The following is an 18,131-nucleotide window of genomic DNA, read 5'->3' on the forward strand; positions in this document are numbered from 1 at the left end:
GTCTGGCCTGAAGGGAGGCCGGCGGCCCCAGTCAGGCCGTAACGGTCGTATCTCAACGGGGAAGGGCCCGTTGTGCAGTTGTGGTTGAAGCGGTTAAAGCGGTAACGCTTACGGCCGCCTTTTGAGCCCGCAGGCGTAATATCTGTTGTAGATTCATCCCACGGGGAAGCTTTTCGTGCTTTCGGATGGAGAAGGAAAACATACGACTGTGGAGCTGAGCGAACCGGTAAGTTCAGGAATACTTTGGAAATACTTGATGTTGCCTCTTGTGGATACCGGAGGTTTTGTCCCTTCTGAAACCTGTGCATGCCTCGGCATGTATTGAGTTTTCAGTCAAGGCAAAAAAAAAAAATAATATCCCTGTTTTCTCCCTTTTCCGCCTATGTTTCATTGCCCCCGCTCCTTACGTCTTCTAGCTAACTTGCAGTCTTCATATTAATGAACTGCCTTGGTCTTCATCAATTTTTAGTTGGTGTTAAGAGAGAGAACTTACTCCCTGCCAGACACATCCCTGTCGAGCTACTTTGTCTTAGGTATTTGTTGTTTACAGTGTAATATATTCCACCACAGGTATTAGCTTTATTTTGATTTCACTTTTTCCTGACTTTTTCTTACTGCCTTTATCCTCATATGCCTAACAGAATATTTTGTGAAGATAATAAAAAAACCCCAAGAATGTGGTATTCTCAAGAGTGTTTTGAGTTGATGTCTCTATATCCTCTTAGAACACTTGTCATAGCATTCCAGTAAACTTCAGTTAACTTTAAGCATTCATTCTTAAAAAATTAAAAAACAATGAAATAAGATGTGCTTCTAAATACTGCACAAAAATATTGCTTCCTTTGTTATCACGTACCACTAAAGGAATAACAACCTGGCATTCTCTTCTGTCTTTAAGTATTTTTTTTTCTCTAGCAAATGTTGTAATTAAAGGATTATTTTCTTTGTGATGGAGAACGCTCTAGCTTATCGGAGCATGTGTGTAGTCTACATCTTTTTCTCTTCATGTATTGTTAAACACTGAGAAATCCCGCCATTTCCATGTGAAATAAGTGCATGTGGTACTCTTTAACTTTCAAGACAGGAGTCTCTCCTTGTTAATGAAAAATGCAGTTTGATCTGGCAAAAAGTTTTGTCTTATATATATGAAGCTTGCTAACTTCATCTGCAAGAAAATTTCTTTTTTACAAGTTCTGCCCATCTCTTAACTCTTTTCCCAATCTCCTGAAACGGTTTCCTGCCTTGGGCAGTCAAAACTTCAAATGTCAGAATCTGACCAGTGATTCCACAACTTGCCATGACAGAGGGAATGTGCGAGTTTCATAAATGCATAACTGCAGTTTTGGGCACATCACAGTCTGCGTTCCACTGCTGTGTCAGTGTGTAAGGGAGGAGAAAGTGCTGTCTGCAAAAAAAACACGCAGGGTTCATCTCTCTGGTTTGTCTGATGTACATGGAGGAACTTCAGGATTTGCTAATCAAAATGCTTTCTCACTTTTCCCCCCTCTTTAATAGATTCCTTTGTGTGTGTGTGTGTGTAGTTCCTTCTTTCAACAAGGAACCCCAGAATTATGGGGAGGGAATCTATTGATGTGTTCCAGGAAACTTACTAGAAAGATAAAAGTAAGAGCTAGATATTGGAAGAACGTTACTGAAATAGTACCACAGTCTTAAAATGGGTATCTTAAAAAAGGACAGAAAACATATTCAAGCTATACGATTTTGGAGTAAGATAGTATTTTTAGCCTTTTTTTTTTTTTTTTTCTTATTCAGTCAAGGGCTTGTTACTGTCAATGTCTTTGTATTCTGAACACTTACTGACTGGTTACTTACGAAATCATTTCTGATTATACCTCCTGAATCTGGAATACTGGAACTGCTCTCTGGCATGCCTGATAACCTCCTTAGCTCTTAGAGTTCAATAATTAACTCAGGTTTGAATGCAATGCATTAAAGTACAGATTCTTCTGCTCTCTGTCCTAGATTAGTCTCTGTTCAGTGATTAAATGGCACAGTTTTGTATACTTACAAAGTGGTATTTTCCCTCTCATGCTTTTTCCTAGTTTTTTTTAGTTGGTACTGAATTGCCTGTTGCAAAAACTGTAGATATTTAAGTGGCTCAAGGCTTTTGTGGGTTTTTTTTGGGAGAGGGATGGGGGTGTTCAGTAGTACTGTATTCGTTGACATGGAACAGAATCTATTGTCATGAACAAACCTTAACCTTCAGTTGTGAAGAGTTCCTAGCTCAAGTGCCCTGCAGTAGAGATAGCAGCTAATTTGGTAATAGTGATTTAATTTTTGGTATGTTTTCTAGCTAGAGGAAGAGATCTCAGGAGTTGTTGAAGTAGTGGGAAGAGTAACGAATCAGGCGACCATCATGTGCGTGTCATACGTCCAGTTCAGAGAAGATAAAAGTCCATTTGGTAAGTAAGAATATACATTATGACAAATCAATTTTGTGTTCTGAACTCTTCTTTGATAAGTAAGAAGGAAGAACCAGATAAGGTCTTTAAGCTGCCAGATATGGAGTAGAATGTAGAAAAAGAGAGTGTCATGGCAAAAATTATGTACAGAATATACTGGTTTACTGTGAAACTGTAAGGACTGACTTGAAGCTGGAGCCAGTCTAGATCACTGCCACGGTCTGATCATCCTCCTGCTCCTGACTGCGTGGTTCTTGCCGTGCAGTGGACCTGGTGTGATTGTGCACCTAGCAGGCCTAAAACTAACCCTCCAGAAAGCAAGCAATGAGAGCATGGCTGCCTTGGGAAAACTGGGGAGAATGAGGGGAACTGGGAATGCTCAGCTATACTGCTTTAAAATAAGCAGTGCTTTAATGCTGTCATTTGCTTGTGGGGAATTTAGCTTATGCATCATAACCATTTTCTTTGCCCTGTTTCAGATCTGGAAATCTACAACGAAGCACTAAAAATTATTCATGAATTCCCCGAATACTTCCCGTTTGATACTGGGAGGAACAACTGATTTTTCTTAGCATATATTTAGAGCTTCAGAGGGGACAACAGTACCGTAGCTTTCTTGCCTAACAGCATGTTTACAGTGCATTTATTTCTAACAAATACACTGAAAAGATGCTGTTACATGTGCCATGTACGGCCAGTGAAGAATGTTTTCTTTGAAAATTATTTTATGCAGCAAGGAGAACACTTCTGTGGGTATCTCGCTGTATATATGCAACCATTTTGTATCCACGAGGAGTGTTCTGTTACAGGATTGGACTTGCTAGAAACTGAAGTTTTGTAGGTATCTTTTTACTGGTTTTGGTAGAGGTTCTAGAATACTTCACAGGAAATTCATATTGAAGACATTTGGTGGGGTTTTAATATAAATATATATATTTTTTTTTAATTTCATTTGCTTTAATACAAATGTATTGAACATGGGGAGGGTATTTTGCATCTTGAAAATGTTCTCTTCTCAAATAAAAAATACCTGACTACATTAACTATGTGTGTCAGTATTGTATGTTACACTGCTGTTTTCAGTGATATATGGTAACTCCTGTTTTGTTTTACCAGCAACAGGTGATGTAATTCTAACAAAAAGTGGAGTACAAGGTATTTGCCTTTTGCACTGATATTAAGCAGTTGGAGGATGTCTAGTTAGGCTCGGGGATTTCAACCACTCTTGAGTTCTAACCACAGCCTTCATTCTTGGTGGGAGTCTATGCAGAAGTACCAGGATACAGCCAGCGTGTGATGATTTTAACTGTATAAACTTCTGCACAATTCCCAATTTTGTTACTACCCAGGCTACTTACAGCACGTAGCAGAATTCTTTTCTCTCTTAAGATAACACAATTAAAGTAAAATCTAACTTTGAAAATACTCTTCGTGAATTAATAAATAAAATACTTCAAAGCACTCTAAATAAACCTTGGTTACATACGTGTTTCATACAATCAGGTTTCAGGTTTAACAGCTAGATTTAGTGCCTTATTAAGATTGCTAGCTTTGTGCTTATTTCTAGACGTCTCCATTTTAAGTCGAGGAATTTCTTTGTTTTCAAGACTTATTATTACTCAAAGTTACTACAAAGTGAGTGGACGAACAAGTTAGCGGGTGATCTGTTTTTTTCCCCCCTCTACTTAGAAGACACAGTGATGCAGTTACTGTCACTGGGAAGGGGGAGGACTTCTGAAGTATGAGTCAATCTCGTACAGCAAACAAGAACATGATGTCAACATGGCACACACCATGCTTTGTGCTGTAGTGCTATCACTGTTGTATTTTAGTGTTTAACGGTATTCAGTAAATGGTAAATTAAATGGCACTGTTAATAATGACGCTTGTTTTCCTAACATTTAAGTCTTTTGCATTATCGCACTTTGGGAAATTGGTATTTTGTGCATGTATACATATTATGTAAAATGTTACTTGCAAATAGTTCTTGGTTACCGAGACTACCCAGGCCTAATAAAATAGTCTACCACTAGATGGCTATAGCACTTTACCCCCATACAGAGACCATCCTTGAATAAGTGGTCTTGTGTGTAAATATTTGAACACATCATCTGAGTGGTTAATGCTACAGTTTCCCTTTTTTTAGTGAAGACTCTTCTTGTTCATCCAGTCCTGCAGCAATGATACAGGGCTAGGCAAGCAGGATACAACAGAAAGTTTCTGCTATGTGCTTTTCATTCACCTGCTCCTCTAGACTGTATCAAGGTTTGTGAATAAATGGCTTGCCCTGGCTATACTAACGAGACAGCAATGTGAGGAACTCGATATTCTTGATAGTAAAGCAATGCTGGGGTCATATATGCATTTACCAGGATAGCAATGTGGGAAACTGCCAGCCATTCCACATACCAAAGAGAAAGGAATAACCAGGGAGCTGCAAACCCTTGGGAATATGCTAACAGATGAAGGTGTAAGAAACTGCTAGACCTCGTAGAGAATAAAATGGGAAATAGTAGTTTCATGGGTGGCTGACAGAAGGAGAGTTACCGGGGCAACCATACCAGGGCAACCACACCAAAACCAGGGCCAGTAATGGAAGGCGCGAATTGCTGGTGGCTTTGGGAGGAAACGAGGGTGGTAAAGGGTGGTATGAAGTGAATGATGCAATTGCAGCTGACTGGGAGAGGTTCCTGTCACTTGGAGCAGGACAACAAGCCTACTGCTCTCACACTTGTGACTGACTTCTGGGACCTGGCACCTTTTTCCCCTGCCCTTGTTAAGAGAGTGTTTGGAGCACCCCTCCTAACATCAACATAGGGGGCACCATCATGTTGCCTTCTCCTGTAACATCTGGTGTAGTTGGCAGGGTCCTGATTTAAGTAAGCATAACTGGAAAAAAAGAATATTGTATAGAAGGGGTGTCTGCCAGAGACACAGGGAAGCACAGATTGGGTAAGACAGCTGTTGGAAAGGTGGAGAGGGGATTGAACAGGTCCCAAACTTGGCTGCAGTGGAGCTCAGGCTTTAGCAGAAGCTGGTTACTCAGTGCTTCAAAAACAAGAGGCAGCTTAAGGCTGCCTGCCTTGTTGAAGGGGCTGCTAGGTGGTCCAGTCTTCATTAAGTAAGTTTTGGAGAGCTGTGTTTTGAACAACAATTCTTAAACCATCAGTCTGTTTGAGCTGTCCAGCATGCTAAGCTGCAAATAAAAATTAGGAAGCAGGTGACAGAGTTTTATTTAGGGAATCTACACATGGGATGAAAGAATCTGCACTTCAGGAAGGCAATGGCACAGCTGCATCCCACCAGCCCTTGTATGGAGTCACAAGGCAAATTCTCTTGGGGAAATTCAGTTCTGGTGGGGATCCTGAGGGAGGCCACCAGAATACAGCTGTGCAGTGAAGTACCATGCAGGGACCTTGGGCTGCAAGTGGGAGGCAGGGAGAAGCCTCGTCAGGGGTGTCACTGCAGACTTGTCTGGCAATCGCTGGACTTGGAGCTGAGCCTAGTGACCATCACCAGACCTGCTCTGCTGTCCTTGCTTGGGCACGGACGCATGCACAACTTAGGTGCTCATGTGCAAGCAGCCTGTGCATACGATGAGAAAGTGCTTGTGCTTAATCAGGGAAGGGAGGCAAGGCTGGAGCGTATAATGAAATTACCATAATGAAATGTAATCAGCATGAACCATAGGGTCAAAGCATTTTAGCAGGCAAGGCCACCTTCATCTAGTTAACACTATCAGAGTCGAGCAGATATCAGAAAACAGCAAATGCAAAAGTAACTGCAGCTAATGAAATGTCTGCAGCTATACTTTTTGTTAGAAGACAACAGATCACCCCCAAAATCACAGCTTTATTAATTTAAAAGCAAAACAAGGAAAAAAAATCTGATAATTAAAAACCACACACCTCTTACGTTTTTGCAAATAGTGTAATTACTGGCCTGAAAGCTTGATTAGCAATCACAACAGCCAAAATTGGTAGTTGTACTGTGCCAGAATATGCACACATTCATAATCCAAAACATTTCAAAGACATGCTGAGTATCAAAGAAAGCATCTAATTTAATGAAATGATAAAATTTGACACAAACAGGTATAGTCAAGTTGAAAACGTTATAAAATGAGTTTTCTTTACATAAGAAAATGAGACATTGCAAGTTAGTAGTTGCATTCACCTGGACATGGAATTTATCAGGAAAATTTACTAAACATTGTTACTACAGAGGAATAAAAACATATCCTTGACACTTACAAATCCTCATTTCCATAAAGCAAAAGTTTTATTGCCTGTATTTATATAAATAGAGTATCATACAATAAACCCCAGTTTATAAATTTTGAAGAGCTCTTCAACAGCAACATAAAGTGTGCAAAAATACTGGAAAGAGAAATAAATATTCTAGCAAGAAAAAAAGTAACCACTCTCCCATGCCAACAAATATCAAGTACCTCTTAGATTTTTAACTTTAAAAAAAGTTATCTTAAAATTTTTATCTTTGTCAATTAGGTAAGAATTTTAGATGAGACTAAATGTAGCAGATGTATAATAACATTAACGCTAAATCAGAAAATATAACGGAAAGTCCTGAATTGTCATCATGTACATCTACAGAAAATGTTTCCACATTTTATCATGTTGCAACTACACTGGAGCACTTAGAACTAGTGGTGTATTACAATATATTCTCTTTTAAAACACCAATTTTCACAGTCCTGGCAATACGGTACCAGTTTATTGCTAGCATTCCATTTAGTATTTCATAGCACGCAAGTGTTAAGTAACTCATACACTGTTTCTACTTGTAAATAAACACACACCAAGTAAACTGATGTTATTATCACATACCTTAAAACAGGTTTGTTTTTTTTCCCTAATTTGTGTGAATTTTGTTGCCTACAAAATCAAGGGCAACAATACTGATTAGCTCCTAGCACAGTACTAGCAAAATATCATTGACTCTCTCTCAAGTTAATCAATAATCTTAATTCCAGCTGGTAACATATCCAGAACTACTTCTAGTCAATGACCTAACATTGTGCAGCCTTTTGGGAGCAGACTGGTATCCACTAGTGACCAGAAGCAGGACTTACATAGGTTGATTTCACACCTCCCAGCATATTTCAGAAGTACAGGGAAATGCCGATTATCCAAAAGTCTTCAAATATTTTTGTAGTCAAAACTCAGCATGTAGTTTAAAACTTAAATATTTACACGTCTCCAGTCCTTGAGGTTTCAGATCTTCACAGTACTATGTTAAAAATTAATCAATCAAATGAAACCTCCTATAGTTCACCTGCACTCTGCACTGAAACAGACACATGACTTGTCAGGGAAATCTTCTCTAGAATATAGACGTCACTAGGAGACAAAATTCCCAAACTGTTTAGCATTAAAATTCACATCAGCTAGGTATGTAGGTAAATTAAATAAGACCTTGAATTGCAAAGATATTGCTTTACTATTAACAAAACCTGGGAACAGAAAGAAATGGATTTATCTTTAAAATAAAAATCTTTAGAATCCAATTAACAGTGGCACTTTGAATGAACTTAGAAGGAAACGGTCATTTGCATACAAGTGTGATCAAACAATGAACAGAAGAATCCACAGCATCACTTTGCGATCTTCTGAAGAACACTTCTGAAGAACCTTTTACTTTGAAGGCTCACTTTCACAGCATATAAACACTGCTTTCTTTAGAAAACAAATACAGGGGCTGATCAACATTACCCTGAAAACTTTTTAATAATGTTCTTTGGATTTTAGCAAATCCAAAGAGTCCACAGTTTGAGGAGAGCTTGTGAACAGAACTGCTTCAATCCTCTGAACAAGGACCACATACTATTCCCAGAGGCTCATTTCAGGAATACCTGTTTCTACCAAGCACAGTCGTACACATGTCATTTTAATCTGACAGCAATTTATTTTTTCACAGTCAGTAAGTCACATATGACCTTTGTCTAAAATATATGCTTGGACTATGATGGACATCCATTAGAGAGCCCCACATTTTCAAAGGACATTTATGCCTGGACAGTCTCTGCTGGAATGAGATTCCCTGTTGTATCCAGCTGCATACACTTACAAGAGCAGGCAGAAACTGGGCACTCAGTATGGTCCCTAGATAGCAATAGCAGAAAAAAGAAAAAACAGGTAAAATTAAACTAGCAAGATTTTTGTGATCTATACATTCAAGTATGTGCAGGCACATAGTATCTCAGAAAAACTGAACGTCATAGTAAAGTTTTGCATATGTTCTAAACCAACAAAACATTATAATGATAGATACAGCGAAGGAGGCATGTCCTACTCGGTGCAGAATACACAAGTGAAATAAGAAAGATTTTAACATCAACTTACCTGAACCAGCTAAGCATGTGCCCAGCATGTCCGCCATGCCTACAGTTGTGACACCAAGTAAACCAGTTGTTGAACTGGGCTAACTTCTTGTCTTTGCTAAGATCCACTTTTTCATCTGACTTTGATCCTCCTGTGCAGAGGCAAACCCAACCCCACAAATAAGCTTGTAAATCATTATGCTTCATTTATATTTCAGTCCCAGTAACAGTATTAGAATAAATCTGAAATTAGGAACACTGTGTGAAGAAGTGGCCTGATTTTAAAAGAGGTCAGTAAAATTATTAAAAGAACTGGTGGAATGCCAGAACAAGAATTCTATTGCTGAGCTCTTGTTTCATATCTTATGGACATGCTAAACTTGCCTATTAAACAAATTTTACAGACAGAATCTCTTTCAACAGTGATTTATGTTTCAGTGATTGATTTATGTTCCAGTGAATTATGGGCCTGTTTTACTGCACGTGAAATGTTCTGCTTTAGAAAAATCAACAAAATCTAAGTTATGAATTGGAACAATTACAATATAGAAGTCATAACACAGATCAGTGAAAGAATGGGAAGAGATACGTAAATAGATTACAACTGCACACCTGCTCATGGCTCTATAGCAAGACTGACCTAAAAATATGGACAAAATCAGTTTCATTTAGACCTTGTATAATGCTGAGCCCAAGACATTTAGAACCAAGAGATTCTAGTCATAACTTCTGAGCTGTGACAGCATGACCCCCACATTCTTTCACGCTTAGTGACAGAAAGTATACCACATTAAATTTATTCTCCCTTCCTCTTCCAGCTAAAAATCAATTAATTTACATTTCAAGAGTTCTGAAGTGTCCCTACAATTCATCTTAAGAAAACACACTTCCCATTTTTACAGTTTTAAAGCTCTCAATACTGACCAGCACAATACTTGAATCTTCATCTGTCTAACCATGGAATTTCACTGACAATCTTGCTGGGAAAACTGTCAGAACTAAGTAACTGTGCATACTGTGACACCAAAGAACTGAGGCATAGGTTTCATCATAAAATCAGATGGGATGTAAACAAGTTTTCAATTATGGTCTTCCTCCCTCAAAACTATGAGTATGAATATTTACAGTATGAGTACAAAGAGAAGGAAAAAGGTGCAATAGAAGATCTTCCAACAGGAACTGCTAATTAGGCCTCTCACTAGTACTCTAGCTGAATAACTAAAACCCACTCTGTCATACCTGGACAGCTGGAAACTGGTGTTCCCATATTTATCAAGCAAAGTGCACAGCGAGGAAGGGGTTTACGGCAACCAGGACAGCTTGTAACTTTTGACTTAGTTGGTGAACCACTAACGCCGTATTGGCTAAAACCTCGCCCCTGATGAGGAATAGCTGAACAGCTGTAGGATATTGATTTTCCACAGAAATTGCAACTCACAAACACCTGAAGAGAACAAAAGCCCATTAAATTCTTTGTTTGGTTCTGCTTTTGCTACACCTATAAGTGAATTCGTTCAAGCTAGCGAACACTTATTTACTATATATTCTAGAGAGTGCCCTGGAAAGCCAAGGCTACTTGTGAAGCAGTTGGTAACATCTTGGCTTATACATGTGGCACACAGTCCTGAGAAGTACGCCTTAGTGATGCTCACTTACCTCAAAAGCACATAAAAACATGCACACTTGCTAAAACTTGGAATGGTATTATTTAAGATAATAAAAAGCTGTATCTGCAGTAATGAAAGAAATTAAGTTTATTCTACTTACTGTATAATTAAATCTGGTCTCTCCCTCTTTATAGTCAGGTGACCCACTCTAGAGTCCCCAACAGGAGGATCTTCCTAACAATCTTTATCTGCATACCTTATGCCATAAGTTGTGACTTGATACCAAGGAACACAAACTTTAAACTATTTTGGGGCCATTTATGTTGGTCACATAAGAAATGAGCAGTAAACTCAGCTCCCTTCCACTCGGAGCAGTACGGATGCAGTTCTCCTTAAACAGCTGTGACAGACACACGAATTAAAAAATAGCCTTCCTTAGAACCCCTTGGGCCCTAAGGCTCATAACTCACATACTTAGCAGACATGAGAGTGTGGAAGGTGCTGTGGTAAGGCCCCGTTGGCTGAAAATGCCACCAGATGTTACCTAGATGGCATTTGGACAGGGCGTTAGTTTTTGGTTTAGCTTATGTTCAGAACTGATAATGAAAGTTGCTGCTGTTCACTTTTAGTTTAAGGTTCAAGGGCTTCAAAACAGCTTTTGAGGTTCGCTTCAATTAAAACAGAGCCAATTTGAACTGGTTCTTGTTTCAATTCCCTGGTTTCAGCATCATCCTCACCCTGATGCTGAATTCAGCCGGATGATACATCTCTGATTTTGTTTTTCAATGTGGGAGGAAAAAAAGCAGTTTCCCCAGAAAAAGTGTTGAAAAGTTACAGTTTCTGGAAGGCAACCTATTATTTGAAAGAAAGAGCTCTAAGAAAAGAAAAAAAAAAAAGAACATGGATTAAATGTTAGGGAACTTATTTCCTAGATTAGATATGAAGGAATGTAGATTTGTTTACCATATTTCTGCACTCTTTTATCAAAACAGTTATCAAGTCCTTTCTAAAAAAGTATTTTGAAAAAAACACAGCTATTTTTTTAAGGGCAGCTTTAGTTGAAATCTTTCTTTGCACATGAAACCTCATAAAAGCCAGGGTGCAGCCAGCAGCTTTTTTCTATAGAAGTACCATGCCACCTTCCTTTCTGGACTGCTCATACTTCATATCAGAATTACTTTTACCTGGGCTAAAGGTTTTGAACTGGGATCCAGCTTACTCCTATGGATATCAAATTCTGCACGTTTATGCCAGAACCTCCACGCATCCAAAAGATTCCTGTAGTTCTCGATCCAGTACTGAACCCTCTCATCCTTAAGTACATCTGATGGAGAACCCTAAAGCAGGCAGGAACAAATGTCAGACACACACTGAAGATACACAATACATACTATCCACTTTTGAAAAAGGCTTTACAAAGCATACTACAAGATATGAGAAATAATACAGTGTCATTTGTCTAGAAAAAGATTAATTTTCTGTTAAACTGTAATGTGAGTTTGATAAAAATTTTCCTCAGTCTGCCTCTACGGTTGAAAATACTTGTGCTGCCATATCCTCTTAAAAAACTGTGTCTGTCATATCGAGCATTATAAAATTCTGTCTCAGATCACAGTCTGTATCATTGTTATGATTACACATGCAGTTAAACACAGTGCTGGCAATAGCTGCAACTGTGTAAGGGCCAAGACAAATCCATCATAAAAACAAACCCCAGGCCTACAGACAAACAAAAAACCTCACCTCAATTCTCTATCAAAATTGTGGAAGCAGAAAAAATACTGACCCTGTCAGGAAACACACCAGCAATAAGCAGGGGAATGGGTATTCCCAGTTCAGCTAGTGACAAGGACTATGTTTTCTTTTTGCGTCTTTCCCGTACTATCTCCTCAAGCTATCTCAACCAGAGGGAGTGAAGACACATGTTTATAGTTAACATTGAGCGTTTCAGATAATTCCGCAAAACAGACATGATATATATTGTCCCAATTTATTATAGAAAATACTTTTTAGTTCACAACATTCAGTACTATATTGCTGAAGAAACTATGTTTAGTTCTCTTCTATAAAGACTTATTTTTGAGTGAAACACTAACCTGTAGCATGCAATAGCTTGCTGTCTGGACATCTCCAGTTCTGTCAACATAACTTTCCATCAAGTCAACACCATCTTTTGTCAGCCCTGTTAACAGTATTCCCTCCAAATTCCCAGCGTCTTTCATTTCATTCGTTAGCTTTTCAATAAACCTGTTCAGCTATAAAAAAAAAAAAGTTACTTAACTTTTGCCATCTCTTCATCCCTTCCTAACTCACTTATGTTGACGTATGACAAAACTTTTCACAATTTGAATAGCTTTCTTTAAGACTGACTGCCACTAACCGAATACACCACGTGCTGGATGTTATGCAGAAAAAGTTATAAGGCTATATCCGCTATATTGCAAGAATTCCAATACTTATCAGCAAACTTTAAGCCTCCTGACAGGAAGTGCAAAGACGGAGGTTATGTACTCTTTAACTACTTCAGTGAATTTAAAAGAAACATTCATGCAGTAAAACCAAGCCTCAATTCAAGAGAACGTAAATATCTGGAAAGAAATACTGAATAAGTACAAATCCTCTCCACTAAAACAGACATACAGGTAATGCTAGCATTTAATAAACTAGCATGTCATGAGTACTAATTAAGAAAACAAACAAACAAGAAAAATAAACAAAAATCAAGCTGAAGGTACAAACTGAAGACCAGATTATACCATACCTTATATCCTACTCTGATCAGAAAACCCAAATCACTCATGACTCATTGCTTGCACTGTTCACCACTCCACCCCCGAGTTTCTTCCACTGCTAAATAAAGCCCAGCTTAACAATTTGCTTAAATGTGCAACCACAAACTTACCTGAGCATCATTGAGAAACTTGCAAGCAAATGCCACTCTGTCTCGTACAGCTACATTATTTTCATACTTTAGAGAGAAAAATGGGAATACTACCATCACATGCAAGTTTTCACTTTTTCAATATGTTGTTTGTAAAACTCACAACATTTGCACTATTTTATAACTAATACTACGATATTGATTATGTACAAAGAAAACATCATATCTGAAGAAAGCTATGCAAACTTCAATAGGTCTCACTGAAGTAAAAGTTAAAAAAAAAACCAACACCTTATGATCTGTCAGTTTCCAATTCATCAATAAAAACCAACTCTAAAATTATTACCTAACATCCAGACAACAAGAACATTCTCTCTTGAAGAAAGGAAAAAAAAAAGACTCAGGTTTCCAGGTTTCTCTCCTCTGGGATTCTTAACTTTTTTTTTTTTTTAATACCCTACAAGCATCATATTATGACAACTTTGTTTTCAACAGGTTTAGGCGAATTACCCTGTTGCATTACAGCAGTCCTTCCCTCAGCTGAATAATTTCTACTGAATCAAGTATTTCTGTTGTTCTCTAACCAAGGATCAAGTATGTTACTTCTCCAAAGGCTCAAAGTATCTCATAATTCTAGATTTAGTTTGCTCTTCACAAGGCAATTTTATACCAATTTCAGAAGATGTGAAACTATTCTGTTTAATGTTTCAACACAGTGAAATTATTGTAACAATTAAACAGGAAAAAATAAAACACAATTGAATGCAAATATAGCTTGATGAAAGTCCTGCAAACTTCCCTGCATTTATTGTTTTGTGCATTTCCATTATTAAACTCTCTCCCCTTTTCTTCCCCCTGCTTAGATGATTTTGATAATGTATTTCTAGTGGTTTAATAACTCCATGCTAAAAACAATTTCCTCTTATAAATGTGTGAACTATATTGGATATTTTGGCTGCTTATGCATATTTTGTTCACTAAAGTAACATTCACTAATGTGAGATGTCTGTTTAGCAGAAAAAATGTTATCTGCCAGCATCAGAAGAAAATAATACAGTCTAATTCCATTAATTCATGGGGTATATAGCACTTCCCCTATCTAGGTGTGTGTATGTATATACGCACCTATTACTTAAAAGAATTTTAACGTAAGAGAAATTTACTCACCAAAACACCATCATATGAACCAGACTCACTTGTCAGGAAAGCAAACATTGCACACAAGTAGGGATTGTTCAACTGCAGTCTTAGAGTACTACACATTTCTCTCCAAAGTGAGTTCTTCTCATCTGTGTAGCCGGATAGAGCCATTGCTACTACATTAAGGTTCAGATCACCTGATTTATTAAAAATAATCAGTGAAACAATATTCAAGTGAAGTACTTTAAAAAAAGCCCTATTAAAACTATAATTGAAAGCGACAGTTTAAAACTGAACATTTTGTCAGGATGCAAGACAAAATGCAGTAGAATTAACACTAGCTAAAATCAATGTGCGTACACCAGCATTTTTTAGTTTCTGCTTTAAATGCCTCCGCCCAGGTAAGCTAACAGCTCTAAAAGTCACAAGCCCACATGCATGACAGCCTCAGTTACACTTTAAGCAACATCACACTGATTCAGGTATTTTGAAATAGTTTTGAACTGCTAAATGGATTCCTATCGCTATCATAAAAGACTGTCATTACCATAATTCATATCCACAAGGAATGAAAAGATAGGACTGTATATATAGCCATCACTTAATGGACCTAGTTGGAGGATGACAGTTGCATATAGCAGCTTCAAGTTAGCAAGTTTCCTAAAAACATTGAATCTATTTCATCTAAATATTTATTCTGTCAGAAAGTTTGATTTTATTTTTTAATTTGAAAGTAGCAAGTCTCCACTCTGAACCTTCTCTATGGAAAGCACATGCACCCTTCCCCCCACCAAAAAGTATAATATAAAAGAACCTTAACAGTTCCCTTTGTGTCTTACTCACTCACTTAGCGGCAAGAGAGCGTTTAAAATTTAATAAGAGAACACAGATGCAAATCAGAGTTGTAGGAGAAATACCGGCAGGAAAACAGAACAAAAATACCTCAACTTCCTGGCTCCAGTATCTTAACATTCCCCTCATACACTGCAACTCTTACCAAGTATTACTCAAAAAAAAAAGTTTTCTGCAGACCCTGAACATTACATTTCAGTTACTCCACAGCCATCGCACTGGTAGAAACCTGCATACAGCCTGACGGAAACAGACAGCTAGCCAAGACACAATTCCATTAAAATAAAAGAATCCCACTAGTTGCGAGTGTAACGCTTTCTGGAGTATGTATCAACAGAAAATTCTGAAACATACAATCTATTTTAACAAGACGGTAAGGCATATGATAGTCTGAGGAGTGAAAGATCAGGATTTGTCATTCTCAGGCTCCAATACAACCACTTCAAGTAACTATTTTATAAGACAACAGGCATCTTTTCCAGACTATCTTCCATAATTCTGTTTACAGAAAAAATCTACTAAGGTGATATAACACCAAAATAAAAGATGCTAAACACAATATGCACCTTTTCCCGAGGAAGCACCTTTATTTAGAATTTGTATTGCTCGCCGTATGTCCAAGTTGAAAAGTGCTACAGCAGCAGCTCGCTCCCAGTCTCCTTCCTGTTCCAATGAACTTAAAAAAGGTTCCACGTCTACGTCAGTTCCCTTTTTTATCCACCCACAGAGCTGCAAAGCCAAGGATCTCTCCTCACTCAGATACTGAATAATATCTGCCTGTCTATCAGATCCACTCCTGCTGTGCCTGAGGTTCTCTGTTGTTCCTAGAAATGGGAAATAAATTATACTTAAATTACAACTTGAATTGCAATCACAACGCTTTGATTTCAAACATAAAGCAGAGTACAAAAGCTGAGGACCGTACTTTAGTGCTTTAAATCAACACTAAAAACACCATGGTAAGGAGCAATATTCACAAAATTATTTTGATCTGCTAAAAATCATGCATCTAACTTGACACATATTCCCCACTAAATCTTTTTTTCTTTCCTCTGCCTCCAAGATTTCGGAGGTTTTTGTTACAGTTGACAGGATTGATCGGTATGTTCAATTTGAAAATGCATAATACACAGTCAAGGACCTGCATTATCAGTTCTCTTCTTCTCAGCAAGCATCAACATGCCAGAAGCTTTCCCACCACTGAAGAGTTATTTTTTGCTCCAAGAAGCATAAATATTAATAAGACACATAATGAATAGAGAAAGAAAGATTCAAATAATAGATTATACTAATAAAAACTTCACTGAGCATGAGAGGCATAATGAGATGCACCAGGGGTGATTACCACTTCAGAACAAGACAGTTTACTTAAACATAGTTATATAAATGTACTTAGTACATTTACTACAGTAAAGTCAGCTTCCTAGAACTACAACCCTATTTGGAACTTCAAAAAATAGAAAAGTTATGTGGGGAGCAAGAATTTTCAGCGCCATAGTCAAAACCCAAATGTTTGAAATAGTTCAGTTAAAGATTTACCTCTGAGGATATTTTGGTTTTATGATAACTGACTTTCCACAATGAAAACAATAAACAATGAAAATTCTGGAAATTACTGTAATATAAACTGTTAACTTACATATATTAAAACACAAACAGAAATACTTTGTTTCTGTATTTTTAAAGAGCCTCTTTCAGTAATTTTTAAAGACAGACCCATGTGTGCATCATTCTGTAAACATACAATAGAACTTATCAAAGTTGGAACATTCTTACCCAAAGATGACTTCACAATTGATTTAATGCCAGCATAAACTAAGGGACCTTTGTTTCCTGTAAGCTTTTGATCCATATCTTCAGTATACTGCTTCATAAGTATTTTCCTGTATAGGAAGCTTAATTTTTTCCAAGTGTTGGAAAAACTGTTGTGTTTTTTTTTTTTTTTTAATTTAAAAGTCATATCCTGTTAACGTGTGCAAAGTATTTACAGGATGTTGCATTATATTTAAAGATGTTCATGCATTTCATATAACTGGTTAACATATAAAGGTACATTACTTCTTTAGCATATAAACGACAGTAAAATAAAGGATATAATGCAGAGTGTACCAAAGCGATTTCAGCTGAGGATCTTCATTTCCAGCTAGGAGGTGATTTCTCCAAACCTGTTCAGTATCAAGACCATACCTTGACAAAGCTCTAAGCCGCATTTTGGTTGCTATGTCTTTTTCCAAGGAACTAGCTTTTCCCTCTTCTGTACACTCATATAAATGTCGTCCACAAGCCCACATTAAGGATGTCACTGGGCTCCATGCAAGAGAAATTCTTTCAAAAACTGTGAAGTCAGACATAGTCCTGTTGGGAGTCACTACTACCATTCGATTTTGACTTGTGGGATGCCAGGCAAATGAAGCAATGTAGTTTTCACACGGTTGGACACTTCTTTCAATTATCGTTGGCTCAGTTTCATCTCCAATAGGGGTGGGAGTGTGCTGCATGTCATACAGTCTAATGATATTACTATCCCTTGTTAAAGTAGCTAACAGTCCGGTTCTTGTTGGACACCACGCAACTTTTGTTAAGGGTTTTGGTTGCTCCGTCAAGGTCAAAACTGGCTTTTCAAACTTTCTTAAATCCCATATGGCAACCTGACCTTCATAGAAGGAAGCTACGCGATCGTGGAAATAGGGATCGACAGTCACTCCTTGGACAGCCTTGGTGTTTACAAATATTTTTTGGCTTGTGTTCCTCAGATCAAAGATAGCCAGATTTCGATGCATTCCAGCTAAAAGGAGCTTCTGATCCCGTGGAAGCCAACAGAGAGAGAGACAAGCATCGTTCTGTCCTAATTCATACAGTGGCTTTGTTACTACCAGTCCTGCTTCTGG

The 18,131-nt window shown here is 37.8% G+C and overlaps 2 protein-coding genes across 2 annotated transcripts in view; one reads left to right on the top strand and one right to left on the bottom strand.

Annotated features, from left to right (window-relative positions):
* The window catches only part of RPA3 (replication protein A3, 14kDa), a 3,820-nt gene extending 835 nt beyond the window's left edge, over window positions 1-2,985 (top strand). The window contains exons 2-4 of the mRNA XM_009895359.1: window positions 152-226; window positions 2,315-2,423; window positions 2,903-2,985. Of these exons, the coding sequence (XP_009893661.1) occupies window positions 152-226; window positions 2,315-2,423; window positions 2,903-2,985 (267 nt within the window). The remainder of the gene's footprint in view (window positions 1-151; window positions 227-2,314; window positions 2,424-2,902) is intronic.
* Window positions 2,986-8,161: 5,176 nt separating this feature from the next.
* Window positions 8,162-18,131, bottom strand: part of MIOS (missing oocyte, meiosis regulator, homolog (Drosophila)) — a 10,528-nt gene continuing 558 nt past the window's right edge. Inside the window, 10 exon segments of the mRNA XM_009895337.1 lie at window positions 8,162-8,545; window positions 8,786-8,915; window positions 10,003-10,207; window positions 11,555-11,707; window positions 12,467-12,625; window positions 13,273-13,338; window positions 14,419-14,588; window positions 15,810-16,067; window positions 17,020-17,118; window positions 17,339-18,131. The exon segment at window positions 17,339-18,131 is cut by the window's right edge and continues 29 nt beyond it. Coding sequence (XP_009893639.1) covers window positions 8,449-8,545; window positions 8,786-8,915; window positions 10,003-10,207; window positions 11,555-11,707; window positions 12,467-12,625; window positions 13,273-13,338; window positions 14,419-14,588; window positions 15,810-16,067; window positions 17,020-17,118; window positions 17,339-18,131 — 2,130 coding nt within the window. The 3' untranslated portion in view covers window positions 8,162-8,448.

The sequence above is a fragment of the Charadrius vociferus genome, unplaced genomic scaffold, assembly GCF_000708025.1.
Source record: "Charadrius vociferus isolate BGI_N301 unplaced genomic scaffold, ASM70802v2 scaffold31, whole genome shotgun sequence".
Lineage (NCBI taxonomy): Eukaryota > Metazoa > Chordata > Aves > Charadriiformes > Charadriidae > Charadrius > Charadrius vociferus.